This window comes from Eutrigla gurnardus, assembly GCF_963514095.1.
Source record: "Eutrigla gurnardus genome assembly, chromosome: 6".
Classification (NCBI taxonomy): Eukaryota; Metazoa; Chordata; class Actinopteri; order Perciformes; family Triglidae; genus Eutrigla; species Eutrigla gurnardus.
In genome coordinates, this window is record NC_139920.1 from 10,431,175 (window position 1) to 10,457,620 (window position 26,446).

The window sequence follows — 26,446 nt, forward strand, 5'->3', positions numbered from 1 at the left end:
TACTCACTCTCTGTGTGAGAAGGCAGCACCAGTCCGGCCAGCAGCAGGAGAAGAAGAGCTCCCCTGGTGAGAGGTGACAGCCGTCTGAATCGGTGGTCCATGGTCGGACTGCTGGTCCACTCTCCTCTGGTCCCTACGCCGCTGCTGATTGGCTACGACCTCACACAATCATAGAGTGACACCTGCAAAGAGAACTGATGTCAATGACGGGGGTCACAGTGTGTGGTCATGTGACTCTGAGAATCTTCAATGGAGTTTGTTAAAAGTTTTGTTCCAAGCAACTGGTGATGGGTGACGGGTGGTCAGAGGATGATATGGAAATGTCATATGCCGATTATCCCGGCAATGGAGATTCATCAACGGTTGTTATCCATATCCACAACTAAATCCTATATCATCCCATCCCTAGTGACGGGTCCATGTTTTCATTTTAATCACCATCAAGAGAGAAAAAAATCAACTATACAACAAAGAACATAAAACAAAAGGACGCATCATGACCACAAAAAGTAAAACATGGAACAACTACAAAGAGACTCAAAAATACCACAACAACATAAAAACACAACAAAGAGACAAAACGACTCTGAAGATCTCTTTATCAGCTTTTTGGTGTTCAGGCCCACAGCTTTACTGTTGGCTTCTCTCATCTGCAGCACTTCCAGCAGCTGGTGAATATAGTTGAGTATTTAAAGAAATACATTTGTCTCTCAGTGGTGGGTGGAGACCAAACCAGAGCTTAAAGGAGAGACTTGTGGGTTGCCAGAAATAAACCTTCTGAGAGGTTCATCGAAACGGTTACTTCTTCAGCTAAAAGCCACACAGACTCTGAGACTTCCAAGTATTTCATACACCACACCTTCCACCCAAAGCCTTCTTTATAGTTATACATTCGTAAAGCTGTGGCTTAGCATTGTAAACTGAGTTGCTCCGCTCGGATGGGAAATGAGCAGCGGCGGTGAATAAATCAAAGCAGATTATAAAAAAGATATAAACACGCAATATATAAGCAACCGCTGAATAAGCAGCAGCTTGTTGCGGATTATCCTGGACATGTTTGTCGTGGTTTCTGCTGATTCCGCTCGGTTAGTGAAATGCAAACACCTGGAAGTGTGGCCCAGTCTTCACGTCTTCACGTCTTCACGTCATCACCCATCAAGGTCAAATATGTGCTGAGATGGAGCGCTTCCTCTCTCAGATGAGTCCCATCAACGTCACCATCCATGCAGATGCACACCGACGACAGCTCCAGGTCTACGTTAAATCTACTCGACTGCCAAGGACATTATTTGGTGGAATATATTTAAGTGAAGGGGAAAACACACACACACATTTCATGAAAGCGTTGACTGTTCCCACACAGTGCGACAGGAAACCTACCATAGTTGAGCAATTACAGAAAGTTCAGAGAAAGTTTGGGGACAGTTTCCAACATGTTTGACGTGTCATTAGGTGTGCTGAGACAGGGAGGCACGGTGGAGACTAACTGCTGGATTCCCAAAGTCTTCGTAGATCAACAGTGTTTCTCCATACCATTACTATTGTCTGCCGACAGCCGCGTGGAGACAGCTGCAGCAACACCTTCATGTGTGCTCGCCCGTCTTACCAATCACAACACATCCGTTCTACAGAGACCCTCTCCACAACTCAACAATGGAGGACTCGGGGACTTGTTACCGCCGCACCGCAGCGTTTTAGCAACTCTGTAATAGGACTCGTTACAAAGTGGAAAAAAAGTTAGAACGCTAAAAAGTTTTTATTGTGTGTTTCAAGCTAATTGAAACACAACATTAACTATAATGGCTTAAATGTTGTGGTGCTTTGCATTAGAGAGGAAAACAACACCATCATTACTGTGATTACTAGTTTCAGAGAGCTTCATGAATACAGCAGAGCGCTCCAGTCTTCACTACTTCACCACTCCCTTCTTGGGGCGGGAATCAAAGATAACTCATGATATGATAATATCACGATATTTTGCCCACGATAACGATGATATCACGATACTGCGATTCCACGATACTCAATATATTGCGAGAAATCATCTACGATATGCATCACTGAAAATACCAGTGAAAAGGCAAAAGCAGGAACTAATCGTATACTGTGTTTACTCACTGCATTGTGGTGTCAGTTTTACAGACAGGCTTAATGCATGGAATCAGTAAAAAGCGCCTGCATATTTTAATAAACATCTAAAAAAACAGATATTGGCACCAGTGTATTGATAACGTATCGCAGCAGGGAGTATCACAATATATTGATATTTTGATATATTGTCCCACCAAATACTCCCTTCCTGTTATGATGGTGGTAGATATGGAAGCAACTAACGGTACTCGGTATTCCTATCGGGTATTTCCTGTACAGGCTGTTCGGTTCAGTGTGCGACATCCGTTCGTTAAGCCCTGTGACCCAAACAGCTGTTGGTTTTTACAACTAACACACGAGTGTGAGTTTTACCTGGAAGGTTTTGGCAGCTCTCCACTTGTTGTCTAGATATATCTAGTGTGATATGTAGGACTATATCTAATATATCAGAATACACAATATGAATAATATATTAGGTATACCCTATAAATATACCAAACAATGACAACTACAGTATCAAATATCAGCTGTTCTGAATTAAATAATGACAAATACTGTCTTGTGATAATAAAAAAAACTGCAAATCTACCATGTACAGGTTAAAGATATGTATATGTGACCACAGTTGATGGTAGACAATACCGAGTTAAAGTAAATGATCAAAGTGTCAATATTGTCAGCCAATATTTCAGTCAGTCCGTTGATCATCCGTTCGGTACAAACCAGTTCAGGAAAGATCAACAATAATATGATGGACGATTACACCGTGAGAAATACTTTATTGGTCTCTCATAAAAAATACAGACATTTCTGTGATTTATTTTTGTTATTTATTTATAAACAATAAGCCAATATTTGAGTGCCTCAACTGTTAAAATAAGAATAATGGCCAAAAATGTACAGAACTGTGACCCAAAAGCGGAGGTCCGCACTGAACTGTAAAGTCTATGTACTGAACACACAATGAAAGGCTGATATATAGCCTGATATTTTAGTGTTTTTGTAATTAGAATTGACTTTATATTATTATACCATACATTATTTTTTCAATCCTCCTCAACAAAAAGTAGACAACGTTTTTCCTACATACCTACATACGTACCTGGGGCGACAGAGCCTTTTCAATTGCTGCCCCCTCCCTCTGGAACTCACTACCCGCACACATCCGAGCCTGCACCGACCAGCCCACCTTCAAATCACTCATCAAAACCCACCTCTTCAGAATTGCCCTCAACCCCCAATAATCCACTATTTCATTTAATCTGTATTGCATCACAAACTTTTTGTTATTGTATATGTAAAATGTCTTTGAGAACCTTTGAAAAGCGCTATACAAATAAAATGTATTATTATTATTATAGAATCACGAGGCGGCCATAATTCATAAATTTGAATTTTCTTCCTGCCTCCAGTTCTCGACAAAGCAGCATTAGACCAACGTGGTGGCGCTGTATTTTAACCCGCACAGAGAAGTGAGATACGTGTTTTCTGCTGGCCCAGCTGGACCCGGCCCGTCGTGTCAGCGTTTCTGCTGGTAACACCGGTGGCGTTGGCCCGAATGTTTTAAGTGTATACCATTTAAATTGTAACGGGGCGTACCCACCAAACGCGATGAAACTTCATCGCGCGACAAGATTACATGTAAAGTCAATGCAAAGACGCGATTAGACGCTTCATCGCGCCGGGCGACGCGATAGCGCGGCGCGATGGACGCGATGGACGTGATGGACGCGAAAAATCGCTTCATCGCGCCATCGCTCGAGTTGAAATAATTGAACTTTTGCGGCGAATTCGCGTGAAGACGCGCCGCGACAGCCTATCAGCGTTGAGATCGTCACCGACGTGCTGTCGTATGGACTTTTTGCCGGCTTGCCGCTCCAAACTGGGCAACAGTCAGCCTGAAGTACCGCTGGAACCGGCAGTCGTCCAGGCGCAGCTCCTGCAGGAGACGGTGGAACTCGCCGAGCTCACGCCGCCTCCGTAGGGTAGCATGCACCCAGAACCGACGTCGGCGCCTAGCCCGCAGACAAAGCTGGGAACTTCTCCAGAGTAGATACAGTGCAGCGATGGTGGTTATCTCAGCCATGATCGACGAGAGAATGAAATGGCGGAAGAAATGTTGTTGTTTGGGCGGGCTCGTCGCGCGACGCGATGCCGCGATGAGGCGTTTTTTGGCATATTGGACCGGCGTCAAAACTGGAGCGTCTAGCGCGACGCGATTTCATTTGTCGCGCAATTGAATCGCGTTCATCGCGTTTGGTGGGTACGCCCCGTAAGTCTGTGAAGATCTAGAAAAAGCGTGTGTGAATGAGCGATACATGGACGTACATGGAGAACGTAACAGACAAAGTCAAAGTAAATGCACTTCTGTAAACTGTCTGTGAGTCTATGTAGTCTACTTTATATTTTCAATGATTAATGCATGTACTTTGAATGAAAAAAAGGTGACAGAGTGCATAAAAAACATAAAAATTGCTTTTCCGGACCCCCTACAGAGGTCTAAATTACTCCACCTCGGCATATAACAGCAAGATCTCCACGTCTGCTTGAATCCACATTTGATCGCCTGGTTGCCGACTCAAGGCTTCAAATGTCAGCCCACAAACCTACGTGTGACATCACACTTCTAACATACAGTCTACGGTTTCATTCTCTGGTGTAAACTCACATAACTGTGATTAGAAGCCAAGGACGGACGGATAGAAACAGCAGGAAAGTGTAAAAGGGTTGTATTTAAAAGTGCCACACTAGAAAGCTGCAGCACACAGCGAGTCGTCAAATCAGCGGTAGCCGCGGCAACAATCAGCAGCAGCAGAAAGCCGCGTGTGACAGCCGCTCTCGACGGTAGCAGCAGGTGACGGTAATTACTCGCTAGTTAAAATCACCTCGAGGTTCCTTGCTTCATAGGAGTGAATGTGCAGCATCGGCATGGAGGAGCCAAACAAACTGCTGCTATCTCCTCTCAGACTCTCCGTGAGGTCGGGATGATGTGAATCCCCCTGGAGGAAGCACACCCTGAGAGACACTCACACACTTATCTCCCAGCATCCCTGGAGATATGGCTGCAATGAGGCGCTGGGGGGACAACCCTAGCCCCGGAGTAAGATGACAGGGAGGAGGGAGCCAATCACTTATGCATTCAAACACTCCCTCGGCAGCATGTGCAGCGGACTCATGGGTGCTGTGGGCGCCGTCTTCCACAGCGCTGGAAGATTTCTGAGTACTACTTTACCAGCTATAGTATGCTGCGCTATGAGGTATTTTTGATCATGTGGATAGTAGTGATTCTCTCTTGTGACCAGCTTTTGATTTAACCTCTAAATTAATTCCCTTTAGTATTACTGTCAAGATAAAATCAACAATACTTTGGCTACATAGCTACATGGTCATGAACATTAAAGGTTCCATATTATACTGATTTTCATCATTTCACACAGCTGTCAGAGGTCCAACAACACTGTATGCGATATGCATTGCCCCAAACCCATCCGTGGTCCTGAATTTAAGCTGTCAAAAAGTTGCTCAAATGAGCTCTCCTGAGAACAGGCTGGTTCTGTGTCTGCACCTTTAAATGCTAATGAGCTCCGTCTGTCATCGCCTACTAGGAGAGCGACGAAGAGTATGCCGCTTACGCTAGCGGTAGCATGCGCCAATGTTTACGTGGATGTATCGCTATGGCTCGCCTATGTGGCTCATGTGAAGTTGCTGGTCTCGTATGGTTGGGACAGATCCTTTTACGAGGGTCAGTGTCAGCTTTGTACTGACCCTCGTTACTGAAGCAGTCCGATGTGAAGTGGTTAGCACACAAATACAAGCTAACACGAACCGTAGCCGGCACATTGTCATTAAAAATTAAATGCAACCACGGTCTCTTCTGTTGTTCTGTAGGTGGGACAGAATATAAGCACTTATGTTGGTTTGTACAACCAACAACAGAGAAATTTGCATGTCTAGGTATGAGCGACGACATTGTGAAACACTGCTGTCTCATCGCAGGACACACCGAACTTCAGCTCAGTGATGAACGCCCCCTCTCGGATATCTCCTATCATCAGAGGAGTTCGGCCTATGCAAATGACTCCCTTCGTTACGTAACGACGGGAGCTGAATCTGAACAGCCGTAGGAGCGCCGTTGTACCAGTGGGAGGGCTGCAGAGACCATGCAGGAGCCGCTTGTTTTCCTCATCTAGGGAGTTGACAGGCTCAGGGAGGACCAGTTTATAGATGTAGAGACCAGAGAAAACCTGTTTTTCATAATATGGGACCTTTAATATAATATGCATGTTGTATTCAAGCTCCCTAAGTAGACAGTTTGCCGGTCTTTGACTATTTCTTCTCAAAGGAATTGCATTGCGACCTGAAAAATGACTTCCCATACAACTAAATTGCATTTTCAGTTTTGAGGGAAAAATATTTTCTCCTGAGATTACTGTCACAGTTTTAAACCGTTTGAAATACACACAACAAAGCAAAGCAAATACCACAAACTACTTGATTATGTTATGTACAAGAGAAACATCATGGTTTGGCTTGAAATGACTGAAATTGGAAAAACAACAACCCAAAATCCAACAAAACTACTTGGTTCAATTTAGAAAACAAACTTGCTTCATACAGGACACAAACAGCTGTCTCCTGGGTGGAAGCTCTGTGTTAAAACTAACTGTGAAAGCAAATATAATCCACAGCAAAATATGTTTCCCTCGTAAAGCAATTCACAGTGCAGTTCCGTTGTATGGCAATGTAATTTCAAGGAGACAGGGTTGCTCATTTCCTGCTATGCGTTGTCTCCCATAGGGGTGTGTGTGTGTGTGTGTGTGTGTGTGTGTGTGTGTGTGTGTGTGTGTGTGTGTTGTTCATGTCTCCTGTCTATACAATATGTGATCCAGCACAGCAGCCAGAAATAATCCTTGCATCATATCAACTCATATCAGAAAACTACTTCTCTGCAAAAACATTAAGACCCAGAAGACGTTGTTTCCCTTCAATTGAGTCTGTCAATAACATCAGGAGCATATTTTGTCTTTAGCTTAGAAACATTATTTCCTCATCAGAATGTTATATACGAAAATGACTAATTAACTGGATACACCAGAACAGTGAAGGACTAGTCATTAGCAAAAATAGCATCTGGGTCATTCAAGTCCATAAGTAGTGGATCATAGTGGACTGAAGCATGTCTCAGGACAACAAGCTAGACTATGGAGCAGGAACATCTAGTTCAGTTGTAAACAGAAACATTTTTAGAGCAGCTATAAGATATTTCACATATTATCACAATACATTGTGATAATATGTGAAATATCTTCAGGTGACAATGTGAACGTGCAGAAAGCTCCCCTCGGCTTTACAGAGCTCCAGATGAATAACGCTGCTCAATAACTCGTGGATGTGGAAAGACTTACACTTTTTCTTATTACCTGCTTTTATCTCAGGTCAGAGACAATTTTACAAGTGATCAAAAAAACTTGCATAAGCCCACCCCTCTTTCACCACCCAACCCCGCCCCGTCCGCTACCTGAAATCGCCGAAGCGCCGCCATTATGTTTTGGAGTCTGCATGCAGGCAAGCCCCCCCGGCTCTGTCCTTCCTGCGGCGAATCAACGCGCGCCTCATTACATATTATACAATGCACATCCGGACCAGTCAAAACCTCGCGCGTAATCTCGCGTGATAAAATCGCGGTACGAAAAAGGGTCAGAACAAGCTCAATGTTTGATTAAATTTTTTTTTTTTTTTTTCTAATAAGTTTTACGAATTGATCCAAAGCGATCCAAGGGGGGCTGGATACGTATAAAACCAGGTGATGACTCCTTTAAATAAATACTATTGGTCCATTGATCCCAATTAAGAACGATGTTTGGATGATATTGTTTGCGTCCAGCATCTGAATTGCTTACAAACTGCTCTTCATTGCTTCTTTATTTTCCTGTAACGCCACCGACGCTCTGCTGCTGAAGTTCTTTTAACAGCCTTTTTTTCTGTGGGCTTGTGTGTGGGATTCATCACTCAGCACACCTGGGTAAGAACGTTTGGTGCAGCTGGAGTTCTCTTAGTTTTCTTTTATAGAAAACTTTACGAAAATATGAGAGACATTTAAGAGAGTGTTCGTGCATGATGGGGGTGGAGGAAGTTACTAAAAGGGAAAGTTTAACCGGTTTCACCGATGCCAGTATACAAGGATATAAGTGAAGGTAGACGTGTCAAATAAACGCAGGATTTTAGTCCAGGAGACCTGGTGTTAGTATCAAACCTCAAAATAAAAGTAAAAGTGGATTTTTTTCACGTCAGTCAATAGCAACGTGACTTGTTAGTGTCTCTACTCATGAGACTCACTTAGTCAGTGAATGTAACTGTGCTCTTTTCCTAAACCTAAATAAGTTGTGAAGATCCAGTGGAGATGGAAGTTTATTTTGAAAAGACACTATGCATGTAACGATACTGACTCGTGATAAAGTGACGATAGAGGGGAATGCAGACCGAAGCTGAGTTATTATACTGACGTGTTCGAATGACAAATGCCGGAAAGAACATTGTTTTTATTTGGAGCTGGTTAAAAATACAGAATGAGTAAAACATGAACAGAGGGGTTTGTGTGATTTCAGAGAAGTGAATGTGGGTGAAATCATGGTTTGTACGATTTGTTTGCAAGACGACAAAAAGACAACTTTTCGAAATCTTTCAGCCTGAGCAAATACGCGAATGAAGCAAAGTCACCTACTTCGTGCTGCCCAGCACACATTGGGCCTTTGCATTGACTTTGTTTAGCGCTGCTTCTTTCTCATATAGGTTGTAAACATTCATCATATTTAATTAAAATAAGACATAATCAATCATTTTGTAAAATATGGTGTTCACGTGAATCCTTGGCTCTGCACATTTTTTAGGTTTTTATCTGATGAACCTGATTGGTGGAAGTTTTTTAATCCTTTTCTTAGTTAATTTGAATGTTACCCTAAATACCTGATTAGCAAGGAAATTTAAAAAGGGCACTTCATACCAAAAAGGTTGCCGGGTTGAAATTAATTACCAGAAAGCGTCTGGAGTTGTCTCTCTATTGACAGCGCTGGCATTCAGCTGCAGCAGCAGAACACTTCACATAAAGTGCTGTTGGACTGCTGATGTTTCTGAAATGATGGTAAAACCATCAGAGGCAAATCACAGAAATGGGTTTCAATTGGGTTAATAAACAATCAGTTCAATCAGCTCTGAAGAGGAAATGATGCGTTCAGTCTCAGAGAGCTGAATAAAAGAAGAGCGGGAAGTCAATCGGCTCAGCTTGAAGTGAATTGTCAAACTGTTGAGATGAGGGGGAATTCACAATGAGTCTTACAGTAAGTTAATGGAGAGAAACCTAATAGGAAGTTCACTGGTTGTCTGGAGCTCCTGCCACTCGAAGCAGAATAAAGATGAAACATCATTAAAATATAAAGCTTCAGAAGTGTGTTTGTTGTTTGTGTTTTCAGGGAATTATCTTTTTGGTTGAGTCCAGTATTATTACGTATGATATTACTTATTATTATATTGGGCAGTTTTGGTACCAACGGTAACAAGGTATGAATAGTAAAGGAATATTATCAAAGACTGTGTAAAAGAAGTGGACGTAGTCATGACATCACCCATTGTGGACTATGGTTTTGAAGCCTTGAGTTTGGAAATTTGGCGGGCGCCATCTTCTTTGTTTTCCTCCAGAAGAGACAGAGGGCATCGCTTTTTACTAGACTTCTATACAATCAGATTTCTTTTGCAACCAGAAGAGTCGCCCAGCATCCACTTTACTTTCCAGACCTGGTGGTTGCCGCTTGTATATTAGACATAAAATATATCTCCATTCACTTAAAGTTTGTTTTGAGCATAAATAATGGAAACGGCCTCTGCTGCCTGTCACTAAAAGCACTACAGGGTCCAGATGGAGCAGAAGAGCTCAGCCAACAAAGCTCAGTTTTAATACATCATCAGTCCTGTTTTCACTTATTCCAATTTTTAGTCAAATGTACAGAACAGCAGCTATTTTACTGCGTATTAGTTACAACATAAACCAGATGTCGGAGCCTAGCTCTGCTGTGACTGGATGTGTTCTCATGAACAAACGGATGTTTTAAAGCAGAAAGTGGCTTCTTTAAAACTCCACACAGCATCAGCAGAGTTGGGAATACTTCTTATAACTTCCTCTATATAATCTTAGAACTGAGCTGAGCCTTGACACCTCAGCAGATCCAGTTATCAAACTCAACCGGAGAGAAGAAAAGGATGGATGCACAAAAGGAGAGATTGAAGAGCGAGTCATTGCTGAATGGTGATGAGCTCCATTCTGCAGACTATAAAAGAGGATTCAGAGGTTGTGTTGACATCTTTAGCGTGCTGCTGAGTGTACTGTGTACCATTCATTTGTCTTAGTCTCCACTTCAAGTCCAAAGTCCACAGAGATAAGGGCAGTCATGTGGACGGGATGGAGGGATGAGGTGCTGGTGTAGGAGTCGGGGACGGGGGTTCACACTGATCTGCCGACACCACTAGCTGGACTAAACAGCAGATGACTACATGAGCAGCTGATAATCAACTGTCTGTAAAAAGTGCAACGCAGTGGAAAAACATGCTGAGAGGGAAAGGATCACCCAATGGATAGAGATGAAGTTTGCCTATCATTAGATCAATAAAAACATAATTAATATGTTTAAGAGAATATATTAAAACAGCAACAATACATCAGAGCCTCAGAGAGTCTTAAATAAGTTGAGTTGTTAGACGTGATGTAAGGGAGGAGATGAGCCTACAGTTGATACCCGTAACGGCTCCTCCTGCAGCCCCACAATGCACCTCTGCAGACCCTGATTAGTCCCCGCCATCGCTCTGTGGAGACCGGGGGAGATACTATGCAGGCTATTTGTCGAAGGGTGATTCACTTACTGATGGCCCAGACAGCTGGCAGGAAGAAAGACTGTCTGTCAGCTGGTAGCCGCGGCACACAGATGAGAAGCAACCTTCAGAGAGCTTTGATAAATTAATGCAGCGAGATGAAACAGTGCGCTCATCAAGCACCAATCATTTCAATCTTTCCATTAATCCACATGTCTGATACCAACGACCTGATCAATTACAGTGAAAAACAGCCACCTCCTTAGTCACTGTAGGGGTTTTTTCCCCAACACACATTTCTAGTAAGTATGAAGCCCGCATTCTCATGGCAAATGTGCATCACCATTTTTTAATAAGCTGCTGTGAAACCAGGCATTTCAATCCATAATCCACAAAAAAGCCTGTGGAATCCTGAAGGGATTAATTTGTTCCTGTACATTTTAGTGCTAATTTTTGTTGACAAAGTTAATGGTAACAAGCAAAAATATGATAGATTGGAAAAACGAAATGATTGTACAGAAAATAGAGATAAAGCCAGTGAAGAGGAGTCATGACTCAGGATTAAGAACATGTCGTACTGGGGGAAATTTGGAAGAACAAACAGTGCTCTGTGTTTTCAGTACAACATAAGTCAATTTCCTGCATATCTGGAGGATGGGCAGAGACGGCCGGGGTTAATAATTTATGCCCTTCTAAAAGCCGTCTCTCAGTCAATTACAGCCGGCGCACCGGGCCAGTGTGTTGTCAACCCGAAACCTCTGCAGTGCTTTACTTTGGTGAAACACTGCATAGCAGCGAGGCCAGACATACGTTGAACCAAAGTGAGGCCAGTCCTGTTGGATTATTGTGGATAATCACTCAGCAGCGTTCAGTGATGCATTTGCACTACTGCTTTATTGACAGCTGTGTTAAAGGGGAGCGCTGTAATATGTGTAAAGCATGAACGGAAGGCTTGTGTTGTACAGCGCACCAGAAGATTGATTACCGCTCAGCTAAAAGTGGAAGTTTAGGCTACTTACGACTGATTTCTGCTGCCACTGTTTTCACTCACAACAGGAGAATTTACCCAATCCCAAAAGAATACCATCCAACAGGAGACTGTGCAGCCCATTCCTCAGGAGACACTATGGAATTCAGTCACATCTGGCTACAGTATCTTGAGTGAGGAAAGCTAAAGAAATGAAGTGGAAATTAACAGCAGGAGAATTCAAATATTCTGAACGCCAATGCAAAGAGGTGAATAGACATGAATTTACAGCAGGTGAAATTTGAGCCGTTCCTGTAGTTGCATGCATTTTAATTTGAGCAATAAATGTGCGTTATGCTGACTCGTTGGGATTCTCCTCCTGACATGACCTGAACTTTTACTTTTACTGAGGTGTATTTAGGTAGTCGGCCATGTGAACCTTCTATCTGTCTGCCTCGGGTTGAATGCGTAGCATTGTGTTTATCATGGTATTTTAATGAGAATCAGAGCAGTGCATAGCGGTGGCCACCACCTGGCCGGCGGGGCACGCTCACGTGCACCAACATAAAAGCATGGCCCGGCTATGTCAACGAAGCAAGGAGAAGCTTTGATAACAACACACACAGAGGGAAAGTGACTATATTCTCTGCTCAGGTAGACATTACTACACTATATCTTTACATAGACGTTGTTCATGATGTATTAACACTCCGAAATGTTAAATGTAGCCCCTTTGAGATCAAGAATGGATTATCACACACTAAACCTCCTGGTGGAACCTGCAGCACAGCGCAGTCTTTCCTGATCAGGTGGGGTTCCCCTTTAAATATTTTTTCCTTTTCTTGTGAAAATAGAGACTCTGGAAATTATGTTTTGGGACAAGAGTCTCGCTGACTCCTTCAAATGCAGTCCAGATATGTGGCCTTCTTTTCCCATAGAGGTCAAAGAGGAAGGGAACAATGACAGCAATGATCCAGTTTGTTGAGCACAATAAGACTCATAATGCCGTGACTTGGAGCAAAATACAGTCTTTGTAATGAACAAAATGTAGTAAAAAAAAAGCAGCACAAACATTGAACTGTTTCAAAGTACTTTTTTCACATTTCCACTTAAACTATTTGATCCCTTTCGGCAGATACAGACATGCATGAAATATTTCTTCAAGAGTACATCACACTTTTTAAATAGAATTATTTTTATCAACATAATTAGCATAATGAGCTTATTACTTCAACTTAAAATTCTTGTTTCATCTGGTTGACATTAGAGTCAAAGGGAATGTGAATTTTGGTTATCTCTTTGTGTCTCTCCAAAAAACTGTAAAAAATACTAACTACAGTCATTTAAAGAGATATATATATATATATATATATATATATATATATATATATATATAAAATCCAACTTTGAATGACTAATGAACAACCCCCTCTGTAAAAACCTTCAGAATATAAATAGAAATGAAAATGGAAAGTTTGTCTCAGATTCTGGTAAACAGCCCTGAAACATGAATGAAAAAAAAAGGAAAAAAACGAATAGTTATCACCATGACATGTTTCCAGTTTACGACTTACATTGAGAAATTATTTTTCAAATTACACATTTTCTGAAAGATTATTTTGATATGCTGATGAGGGATATCTAATGGTAATGTTTGGTGAATTGAGGATAAATCCACAGACACAATTAGACAAAGTAGCAAAATCTACAGGTTAACGTGTTTTCTTTCCACTAGTATGAAAGAAGACATCACATGGAAGAAAAATAGACCAACGTCTCTCAATAGAACAGCGCATGTCTCGCCTTTACCAACGCTGCAATCCATTCCTGACTTTAACCAAGACATTTTTAACAGATTAGACCTAAAACCCATTGGACACGAACCCTGCTCTCTAGTGCCAAACTCATTTACAAGCCTATCAAAGCAAAAACCTTTAGTGGAGGTCCTGCCTTCAGAAGCACATTTCCAAAAATCTACTAAACCATCAGCGATTTCTCCATTTTAATAACAATTTCTCCAGGACAAAAGCCAGGGTTATGTTTTGATAGAGCTGACAAGCTGTTGTTAAAAAGGAAATGAAAGCCTTTGTACTGCCATCATGATAGGCTGGTATTACTGTAAGAAAGGCTCAAATATAAATGTTACCCTGGCAGAAAGGCTGCTGATTACATTTGCTCTCTGCTTTCTATAATGCAGTGTTGTTAGCCATTAATGCATGAGAGTGTCTCCATTTAATGTTGTTTTGTAGAATCTCAGCTTCCTGGCAGCGAAACACACTTTTTATATTCCAATGTATATAACGCATCAGCAAGTTGTCGCCTCACATTGTGTTTGAACATACCAACGAGCCCAAACTGGAGCTTTCAAGGCGACACTTCCTGACAGGACAGCTGCTCACTGACCGCCTTCATAAACGCTGTTAAACATGAGCTTCACGCCACATTCCCTCACGCCTCCACGGCCGGAGATCAAGCCGCGTCAGCAGACGGATCAATGAGACCCGACTGGAGGGCGACTGAGGGACTGATGGGGCATCGCCATGGCTGAGTGACTGCCCCACACCTGATAAGATGGAGACCTGGTGTTGGACTGTGGTGAACTGATGTGACTGTGTTATTCATATTACAAATCACCGATTTGCCTCGAGGCACACACAATCTGTGCAGCATATGATATGCTCTATCTTTAGACCCTCGTCTGAGATAAGGAAACTCAGAACCTCAGGAGGAGCATCAGAGGAGGAGCGGCTCTCCCTGGACTCACACACAGGAAATACATCTTTCTCTAATGCTTTGTATGTGGGTGAAGAACAGTCTTCTCTTCGATGTCTGCAATTTATACAAAATGCACATATCACCAGGATCGGCCTCGCTGCAATGGCTTTCTGTCTGTTTCAGGATCGATTTTACCATTTTGTTGCTTGTATTGAATGTTTTAAATGGATGGTGCCACTGAGGTCAACCAATCACATGCTCCTGGATGGTCTCAGAACCAGACCAAGCCTTTGTTCTCTGGAAGAGCTACTGATTCATATAAAACCTGCTCAGAAGGTACGATCATGATTGATTTGAGGCGGTATTTATTTTACTCCTGTTAGGTTTAGTGGTTTCTTCTGTTCTTATTGTTGTTTGCTTTGCATTTATTTGCATCTCATGCTTGTTCAGCACTTTGATCACCTGTCATTGTTGACTTGACTTCATTCTGCTCAGATGTATTTCTCATCAGTAAATGTATCCATTATTGATATGAATCCTGAGCAGCACCACCTACTGGACAAAGTATTTTGTGATGACATTGACCTGGCTGCTGTAACACAATCATTTCCCAATTTGGGATTAATAAAGTACATCCATCCATCTGTTAACCATCCATCCATCAACCACCTAACCATCATCCATCCATCCATCCATCAGCCACCTATCCATCATCCATCCATCCAGCCATCAGCCACCTATCCATCATCCATCCATCAGCCACCTATCCATCATCCATCCATCCATCAGCCACCTATCCATCATCCATCCATCCATCCATCAACCACCTATCCATCATCCATCCATCAGCCACCTATCCATCATCCAGCCATCCATCAGCCACCTATCCATCATCCATCCATCCATCCATCCATCAACCACCTAACCATCATCCATCCATCCAGCCATCAGCCACCTATCCATCATCCATCCATCAGCCACCTATCCATCATCCATCCATCCATCCATCAACCACCTAACCATCATCCATCCATCCAGCCATCAGCCACCTATCCATCATCCATCCATCAGCCACCTATCCATCATCCATCCATCCATCCATCAACCACCTAACCATCATCCATCCATCCAGCCATCAGCCACCTATCCATCATCCATCCATCAGCCACCTATCCATCATCCAGCCATCCATCAGCCACCTATCCATCATCCATCCATCCATCAACCACCTATCCATCATCCATCCATCAGCCACCTATCCATCATCCATTCATCTATCAGCCACCTATCCATCATCCATCATCCATCCATCAACCACCTATCCATCATCCATCCATCCATCCATCATCCATCAACCACCTAACCATCATCCATCCATCCATCCATCAGCCACCTATCCATCATCCATCCATCCATCCATCCATCAGCCACCTATCCATCATCCATCCATCCATCCATCAACCACCTATCCATCATCCATCCATCCATCCATCATCCATCCATCAACCACCTATCCATCATCCATCCATCCATCCACCACCTATCCATCATCCATCCATCCATCCATCCATCCATCCATCCATCCATCCATACATCCATCAATCATCCATCCATCAACCACCTATCCATCATCCATCCATCCATCCATCAACCACCTATCCATCATCCATCCATCCATCCATCCATCATCCATCCATCAACCACCTATCCATCATCCATCCATCCATCAACCACCTATCCATCATCCATCCATCCATCCATCCATCCATAAACCACCTATCCATCATCCATCCATCCATCCATCCATACATCCATCCATCATCCATCCATCAACCACCTATCCATCATCCATCCATCCATCCATCCATCAACCACCTATCCATCATCCATCCATCCATCAACCACCCATTCATCCATCCATCCATCCATCCATCCATACATCCATCCATCATCCATCCATCAACCACCTATCCATCATCCATCCATCCATCCATCAACCACCTATCCATCATCCATCCTTCCATCCATCATCCATCCATCAACCACCTATCCATCATCCAACCATCCATCAACCACCTATCCATCATCCATCCATCCATCAACCATACATTCATCCATCCATTATCCATGATCCAACAACCCTTCCACCAATCCAGCATCCATCCATCATCCATCCATCCATCAACACCCATCAGTCATCCATCAACCATCCATCCATTAATCATCCAATCATCCATCAACCATCTCACCAGCTATTTATCACATATTTTACTGATATAAGGAAGTAAGAAAATCTGAAAAGCAAGGTTTCTGGATGACTTTTGAATCACTTGACAGCAACGACCTCAATATTGGCTGAGGTATCATGGCAGATAAATACACAGTGTATGACTCAACTCACTCTCTTTATGTCATCATAAAGGGCTGACTCACAGTTGATCAGTGTGGCATACTGAGTGGTTGAAATTTTAAAGTGTTAAAAAAGTGAATGGGCCCTTACAGACTTTAATGCATTACACAACACATACTAACTCTCGAGCTGCACTCATCGTCAGATTGTGCACAGTTTATGAGTGTATAAAGACCCTTTTGAAATATGAAAGTGAAATATTGGTTTGACTGTATTGATTGATATATGTGAATACAGCATGAATGTATCAATTTAGACTGGATTCAGATCTCATCCACTCAGGTTTACACTAGACTTGTCTCATGAAATTAAGGGTGAGAAAAAGAAGTTTGTCGAAGACAGCCGTTGCAGCTTCACATTAATTCAACACAAAGTCAAAATGCTGTTTTTGTGATTGTCAATATGCACGCCTGTGAGGAGCTTCTGGTAGCTAGGGGCGTGGCCTAAGTGTGAGGCATTACTGAGAGGCCGCTGGTGGTTCTGAACAACAAGCTCCTGGAGAGGTTAGCATAGATGTTGCAATTTAAATCAGTTATAGCAGAACTGGAGAATATGTCTTCATTGAAAGAAGAGCAAAGAATGACTGAAGGCTTTTCTCCATGAAAAAGATGTTCTCCTGATTGGCTTCAGTAAGAGTTTGGATGGACATATGTAAATGTCATGTCACTCTTAATATCATCTTCATTCCATTTTTTATTTTTTTTATTTTAAAGCACCCACCATTTACCAAACATTTCTTTCCATGGTGATTCAGGCGAGGTCTTCAACACAAACACAAAAAGGTCATACAAGATCATAGAACTATGACCGGAAATACCAGTACTTATTAAGTAGTAACCAATTAATCAACTTGAGATTACACTGATCCCAGTGAGAAACGATCAGTGAGTACGGCCAACAGAGTTTTAAACGGGCACTTCACTGAGCACCTAAGGTGCATGCTTACGATTTGCAGTGGAAAACCAAATCAATTTCATCACATTTTCAAAACCTGAAGCACAATTTCATCTTATGGAGGTACAAATCCAGGTTTACAGAATTCACAGTCCATGCCAGCCAGCAGAAATGTCTCTCCATACCCTGGAGTACTGCTTATCATTTCCCTCTGCATCAGCCATAAGCATACTAATGTGTCTGTAGACAGACAGGCAGGCCGAGAGGAGGGCCCTTCAGATCTGACTGATGATAAATATCCCTCTTCATGTAAAAATGATGACACATATTTAAAGAATCCCAGCCCTCCCCTGCTCTCTGTTTTGTTGTCTCATCCAGTCTGTCAAATGAAGGCAAAGAGACCCCCCAACACAGAGGTTGGTGGTGTGGAGCAGCTCTGGAGATCCAGAGTTTCAACAGTGTGACGGTGGAGGGCTTTAAAGAGAGCCTCGTCTCATTCTCCATTCATGATCGGTCACATCACTATTTATCATGGCAAACTTTTCAACCTTGTTGCCGGCTGTGTTTGTTTTGTTAACCAAAGTACGGCTATTCATTAATGGAATTTATTTCCATGACTAATGATGTGTCCACATCAAACGGGGCACATTTTCATATACAGTCAATGCAAAGAGGCGAATGCAAAGTGAATTTGTGCTGAGCGACGTGAATGACGAGATTCATTTAAATATTTGCAAAATATTCAAATGACGCTGTGTTGGTAAAGCATGTTGCATTGAGTCATCCTGTCGTCGCCGAATCAGAAATGGAGGAAACAAATGTAGTCTCCGGTGTCTGTGGTCCCTCCAGAGTAGTAGATAGAAGCCATTAGTCCAGAGACCAGACCAACGTTCCCCTCTCGTCTCACTTCATCACGCTTGTTACATGCAGTGTCTTTTCAAAATAATCTTCCTTCTTCACAGGAAGTTAGGCTGAGTTATCAAAACCACTTAGGTTTAGGGAAAGATGGTGGTTGATGTTAACTTGACTGGCTTATGTTTCATGTGACTATCGACACAAACAAGTCACGTTACGACGTTTCACACTCTCAAACTCAGGACACTCTCCCTCTCTGTTGGTCTACCCATAATGCAGCAGGTGGCTGCTTCACATACAAAGTCTCTACTTTCTGGCGTAGGCGTAACACAAACAAACCAGAACTCGTCATGTTTGATTGAAATAGAAATATGCCTAGAAATGCCAGGAATTACAGAGTGACTTGGTTAAGTCTTGGCTTTCATCACAGCTGACTGACTAAAAATGACACGGGTGCAGTGGCTCTTTGAAAGAGGCTGAAGTTCATTAGGAATAATGTAGGCTGGATAAAACCCTGAACAATCCCTTTAAGGATTTCCTTTGCAGCTGCCGAATCAGAGAGGCCCCTTGATGAGCAGTGGAGTCTGAGAAGACGCTGCAGGGCGCCTGTAACTGGCCTCTTAAGGCTGCATATCACTGCCTCCTTCACAGCAAAAGAGGATTCCTTCAGGCTGATACAATAAAAGGAATATTTACATGTCTTATTTACGAACAGCTAAGTCATACGTGTCTTATCTCATCTAAAGAACATGACTCCATCGGGGGGAAATGGGAACAAGGCAGAGGAAGAAAAAAACAAATTAAGTTTAAAATGTTGGAAGTGTGACGTGAGAAGGATTAAGTTTCACACAGACCCCAGATATGGATGACACCCTGAATTACTGAGGCAGGAAAATAAAATGGTAATACGTTCCATCTATTTTGACGCTTGTGGGAGAGGGAAGGGATATTAAATTCCTCCATCAAAGGAGCACAGTGAAATGCTCTTTTCATGAAGCATCCAAACGAGCAGCATTAAGGGCAACGTCAGCCTGATCTCCATCCAGCTGTGGTCAAAAGTTGCACTATGTAAGTGTGTGAGCACATATTCTCCATGTGAACATGGATGGTTTACTGATCAGGCCTACAACAAACAGGCACCAGGGCCCAAAGTGTCAGGGGCCCCTTTGCTCTTCAGCTACAAAATGTCTCTCAAAGAGACAAGTAGCAAGCAGGAAGAGACTGATCTGAGAGAAATTATCTCAAAGACACAATAAAAAGATGACGAACAACTGCAAAGAGACACAAATGACTACAAAACAACCAAATACAACAAAAACTACAGAGACCAGAACAACTGCAAAGGAATCCAAACTGACCACAAAGAGAAAATATAACCACCAAGTGAGACAATATGACCCAAAAGAGACACAATATGAGCACAAAGTGACACAATACAAAAACAAAGAGACACAATGACATTAAAAGAGACACAATATGACCTTAAAGAGACACAATGACCCAAAAGATACACAATACCATCACCAAGAGACACAAAATGAACACAGATGTTAAATGACCATAGTTTGACACAAAAACAACTGCAAAGCAATGAAAAATGATAACAAAACCACCAGACAAAAAATAACTACCAAGAACCCAAAATAGTTACAAAAGTGACACAAACAACAATATATTGTGTCTCCAAAAACAACAGAGACACACAATTGATCACAACGCAAAAGAAACAACAACAAAGAGACAAAAAATGACCGTAATGAGACTAAAAATAACTACAAAGAGATATAGAATAACTATTGAGTCTTGCTCCTATGAAGGACAGGAGGCGGGGCCTCCGCTCGTCTCTGTCTAGGGGCCCACCGTCTCCTCACACCCATGCTTTTGTACATCTTCAGTAGTTGTCTCATGTCTCCCTGAGCTGTGAAGTATTCATCAAAAGACAAGAGTACGCCGAGCCTCAATGCTAATCAATTAATACAGCGACCTCACACGACATCCTGGCAAACAAGCTCAAATCTGGAGCGCAAACTGCACAAAGGCGGGATTAGCTCCATTAGCGCAGGAATCTCAGAGGCAATTAACCTGCCGTGAGCAAAGCCTTTCTCAGATTCCATTATGTGGCGCCGAGCGGCAGAGCGAGAGGAGGCGGGGGAGGCCGAGCAACCAAGGAGGAGGGGGGGGGGGGGGGGGGAGAGCAACCAAGGAGAAGGGGGGGAGGCCGAGCAACCAAGGAGAAGGAGGTGTACTTTGGGAATACTCCCAATCCTGTGCCAAAAAGCAACATGTGATTGGTGCAGAGAGCAGCGGTGACAGCTCACAGTGGCCCACATGAACCCATGAACACTACCACTGAGGCCACACCCACACTGGATAACAACTATATTTCGGTTTGTGTTTGTAAACAGCAATGATGTATTTTGTGGGCGGAGCCAATCTGGTGTCAAAGTGACGATTCCATAGAAGCGCCGTCACATGTGACCATGTGATCATCTGGACGGCTCCCTGATTATTTAACACATTCCAGCTGTCTGACATTAATACAATAACAATTATCAACGTGGTGAGTTTCTACACAGACTCCACTCAAAGAAAGAAAGCAAAAAATAAACTCAAAAAGAAAACATGCCAGAACAAATGCATGATCCGTTCAGGCAACACATGCAAAGGTGGATCTCCACTCAGCTTTAGGAATACTAAAACCAACTGGGACTGTGATCACGTATTAATGCTTTGACTGCGTCCGTCACACGGCAGTGGTGCAACACAGGAATCTGAATGAGGGCCGTAAACATCTCCACTGCTCCACAAATCTGTCGTCTCACATTCAACTCATAAAACATAACCAGCTGTGTCCTGATTCAGCAGCAGCATCCTCCGGAGGACGCAGAACCAAGTGGTCTCAGAAAGGATTTTGTGTCACCTTTGCCACTCTCGTCTCTTAGCAAACAACTGAGGTTGACCAGAAAAAGCACAGAAGAGGCAACAAACATTATATGATTAAAATAGAGCCAGAGGTAATATCTTATTATTTGTATTTTCTATTATGATGGAGGATAAACTTCAGGATATATTATTCCGTTGCCATATTGATTCAATTCCAGATGTCAGCGGCCCTATGAATCTTTGGATAGTTTGAGCTGTGAAGGAAACATCACTTGGAGCGTCTGAATCAGGAAAAGAAGGCGGCATGTCTGGGCTGCAGGTGAAGGACTTTAAAAAGAGGACAGGCTTGTCACAGCTGCTGTGATGCATGTGGCCTTCAAAGGCAGCCGAGGAGACGGTGGCTTGTGTCCCGTATGAAATCAAAAGTAAATGTTCATGATTGTAATGTAACGTTATGGAAGAAAGTTTGCTGAGGGCAGCTGTTATTTATTTACAGCTGTTTGGTTACATTGTTAACAGCTTCACACCAGAATCCAGATGGAACCAGATCCAGTAAGGTTGCTGCTGCTTGTGTTCGTCAGAACCACCCGTCGCTCATCCACAGTCCAAATATGGTCACTTCCTTCACTGGTTGCAAAATGTCAAGATGGCGACGACCGAAATGCCAAACTCAAAGCTTCAAAACCGTAGTCTACAAACCAACGGGTGACGTCATGACGTCCACTTCTATGGTTGTCCCGTGAATATTTGAACAATGTTTTATTTTTCTAACCTTAACCAAGTAGTTGTGTTGCCTAAACCAAGCCAATCATTTCACAACGTTGACCACATGATATTGTGCAACTGTGTTGTTTACTTACTGAAAGGACATGTAACGGTGCTGCTTTCACACAGATGCACCTCAGTTCCAGGTCTCAACACATTAAACTATTCCCTACAGTTCAGTATCTAAAAGCCTTCAAACAGAAACCATCATACAGTTCTTCTTCTTCTTTTAAAAAAGGCGTTATCCATGTTCAACACATAACATCAATCATGATAATAAAAATATTGCCTCAATCGTCAGCAGTAAGCAGTATTCAGGAGCAGGTGCTGTGAATTCCTTCGATATGAACGCGGTGAAATGATTTGTAGGAACACGTCGTACAGCCAGTCTCGACAAAATGGTGGCTTCTTTAAACTAACATATTCGCGGCTGCAGACGACTGTGGAATTTGCTGTTGATAATGGTGCGGTTGAAAGACATGAAAGCACTCCCCGAAGAGCAGCCAGCTCTCTGCTCAACACCATGAGACAACGTGTTCAGAGACTTCTCACCAGAACACATCAGTCCAGGTAAGCTGACCCGCTTACTGCTTCTTTTAGAAGTGAACACATGTAAAATGTAATGAGAAGTAACTAGACATGAGGTGATGTGAAAAAGTCATGTCACGATGATCGAGTCAAAATAATGGATTAACAATATTATCCCGAAAATCATCAAAATATGCTCAATATGCTTTTAGTGAAAAACAATCATTTTAAATAATGTGACCATAAAGTGTCCCTGCATAACTATAGGGAAAATATATTTTTGCATTGTATTTTTTAAATCAGGCTCTATTTTCTCATCACTACTATGATAGAGAGCTAGACAGCTTTTTAAAGTCATTCTTGATGATATTTACGATTATTCAGAGAATGGAAAATTCACCAAGATCAAAACATTGTGTTTTTTATCGTCAATCATAAAATGATAATGCCATCCCTCACAACAAATTTAATTTAAAGGTGATTTCACACCTTACCCGTTTAAACCAAACTCACTGGGTTAGGATTTTTGCTTGTCATTTTACGCCTCAGGGTTAACGTGAAGCGGTTTATCGTGTGTCAGCGTATGACATGTCGTCAGGGTGAAACATCACGCTTATGTTAGGCCACCGCCTAACCGCATGGTTGAATTAAGCAAGACGTGGACCTGCATTTTTAATCTTTTTTATTTACATTGACGTTTGAAGATGTCAACGTCAACTCTAGAAAAATCTCAGACAAGCTTCAATATTCATATATATATATAATTAAAAAAAATTTATATACTTAAATGCTGAACTTAAGGCTTCAAAATCGTCGTCCACAGACCGCTTCGTATATAGACTATGGTTGTTAGTGACATGAACTTGGAATCAAAGTTAGAGATGAACCGCTAATGATAGTGGTGTCATGTATCAGTCCGATGATGACCCTTATGGGGCAACAAGGTTTCTGCAGCATGCCGGACATGAATGAGGTGGAAAACAACTTCTGTGACGTGAAGCCAATCAGCGTTGAGATTCTCCTTGTGTCATCACTCATCAGTGAATCAGTAATGGAGGCAAACGCAGCGTAGCGAGGCGAAGTACGCTAGTATCTTATGTTTCATACGGAGACCGAATCAGCTATGAGTACAAACCGGAGACTGTCTGTGGTACAGAACGCCCCTTCACAGCTGCATCAGGCATCACTGACGATGGGACGGTCTGGTATCGAAACCCTGATTTTTCTAAATAACAATTCGGTACATGCATATCTGTGTATTTATTTGTTACATTTTGTTTTATGAAGTTATGAAAGCAATGAGTCCGATGTTCCTTACACATAACCGAAAGATCCCATTCTTTTCTGCACAGTGAGGCATTAACTTATTGATTAAACCCTGGTCTCACATCAGTATTCAGGTATCTGTAATGAAAGTGGTGCATCCCTACTTAAAGTGCCTCATTACTTTGTCCTCTTGATTTCTGCCCGCAGGCCTCATTTATGTGCAACTTAAGTATTTGTGGATTTATAAACTTTCCCTGAAGCACTTCAACCGTGTTTGGAAAACAACGCTACTGATAAAATAATGCCGGGACTATAATGGCAAGGCTTTGTTAGTGATGCAGACATAGGTGCGTTTTAGTGGGTGGTGGGAGGCTGAAAGCATCAAACAAGGACAGCGAGCACAGCTCTTTATGTTTCTGAATCACACTGGACTCAAAGTTTCACTCCTGCAGGCAAAGTGAAGTCTCCAGTGTATACTCTTGTCTTGTTTGTTCATTCTTCTTCTCGTCTCCATAGCTTGCTTGTGTGTGTGTGTGTGTGTGTGTGTGTGTGTGTGTGTGTGTATATATGAGTGCCCAGATCCTCACCGCTAGTGAATAAACTCATCAAGGCCATTTGTCGTTAAGTGCAATTAATGAATCCTACAACTAAACCTGTGAAAGGATAATATTCAAAGAGACCTGAAATAAATTGAAAGTTGAAATCAAAGTTTTCATGACAAAAAAAAAAGAAGAAAAGTCTCACAAGGCATGTGAGCAGGTGGCCACGTTCAGCATGGAAACTTGTGCTTACCTGTGCCCAGCTCCATGGAGAAAACGGGAGTATCCTGAGGAGAATTAGTGCCGACAGACTTCAGCGTCGTTCCACCGGAGTAACAGAGCAATTCCTCAACAAAGCCCATAAAACAATCCCCCTCCAAGCCGCCAGAGCACTGAGCCTGGGGGAGGTGTGCAGCCACTGAGGTCAGCCACAGGTAGAGGATTCAGAGCTCTGCAACAGCGTGATTGATCTGAGCGCAGATCAGCTCCTTGTGGCTGGCAGCGCGGGTCAGAGCGACTGATCTCTCCTGGGAGTGAAGAGCAGCGAACAGCCCTGCAGCTCTGAGAGCAGGGCCGGCCGGCCAGCCAGCCAATGTCTGCGTGCATGATGTCACAGGTGTTGGGTTTCAGCTGGAGGCTGAGAGGCGGGCTCTGCTCCTGTGGGAAGCTATGTTGTACTGTTTGACCCAGCACAGGTAAGACAGACTCCTCCCCCGTGCTTTACCTGGCGTCAGCAGAGGAGGGCAGGCGTTAGGAGGGATGCGTGGACGCAGACCAAGTCATTGCTGGGTCAAACTGGACTCTGGCCATTAGCAGACAAAAAGCATTCGGAAACAAGGTTAACAAGAGGACACACAACACAGAGTTGAGATCCAAAAATCTGAGGTTTTGAGAACATCACATTTAAGAGCTGTTCAGTTCTTTACTCACAAATGATGTCTTAACGACAAGAAAAAGTCAGCGGTGGTGAAGGACATATCATGAAAACATTTTTTAAATAGTTTGCTGTTCGTTTCAAAATCGTTTGGTTTAATGAAAATGTATGCTTTTATGACAAACTATAGCTGCAATGTCAGTTTGTACCAAACAGACCATCTTTCCTTCTACATAAGAATTGGAGCCGACTGGTATGGGATTTTAGAGGTCGATGATTCCGATATTAAGGAGTAAAAAAATATATAAATATTGGTCATGTTCATATTTTCGTTATATATATATATAATTTGTAGTGGTAAGCACTGTCGCTTTACAGCAAGAGGAACCCAGGTTCAAATCTAGGTTCAGCTCAGCTTTCTGTGAGTTTGCATGTTCTCCCCGCCTCAGCGTGGGTTCTCTCCGGGTTCTCCGGCTTCCTCCCACAGTCCAATTCAAGATCACCGCACATTTCTGACATTTACACTCTTCTGTCCCATATCAGCATTCATAGCTTAAACCAACCCAAACTGCTACTAGCCCTCATGAACTCCTAAAACTTTTCTGTTTTTTAGTTTTACATAGTAGCTTTTAATGGCTTTCCTGGGTCACAATCTTTGCCCTGCAAATGGAGCTGCATGTAAGCTGTCAAATTCAGGAGGGAATAAGAAAAATACACTGAGTTTGGAGTCATGGGGGTTTTCTCTGCTCAACAGCAAAGAACAAAAGCAGCACAGTATGGGCACATACTTTCCTGACAATTCA

General features: G+C 42.6%; 1 protein-coding gene across 7 annotated transcripts in view; it reads right to left on the reverse strand.

Annotated features, from left to right (window-relative positions):
- ptprfa (protein tyrosine phosphatase receptor type Fa) overlaps positions 1-25,309 on the reverse strand; it is a 252,391-nt gene extending 227,082 nt beyond the window's left edge. For all 7 annotated transcript variants that reach the window (XM_084011615.1, XM_084011612.1, XM_084011613.1 and 4 more), the window contains exons 1-2: positions 25,023-25,309; positions 8-182 (exon numbers count right to left, since the gene is read on the reverse strand). In XM_084011615.1, the coding sequence (XP_083867741.1) occupies positions 8-101 (94 nt within the window). In that variant the 5' untranslated portion in view covers positions 102-182; positions 25,023-25,309. The remainder of the gene's footprint in view (positions 1-7; positions 183-25,022) is intronic.
- Between the last annotated feature and the right edge of the window lie 1,137 nt (positions 25,310-26,446).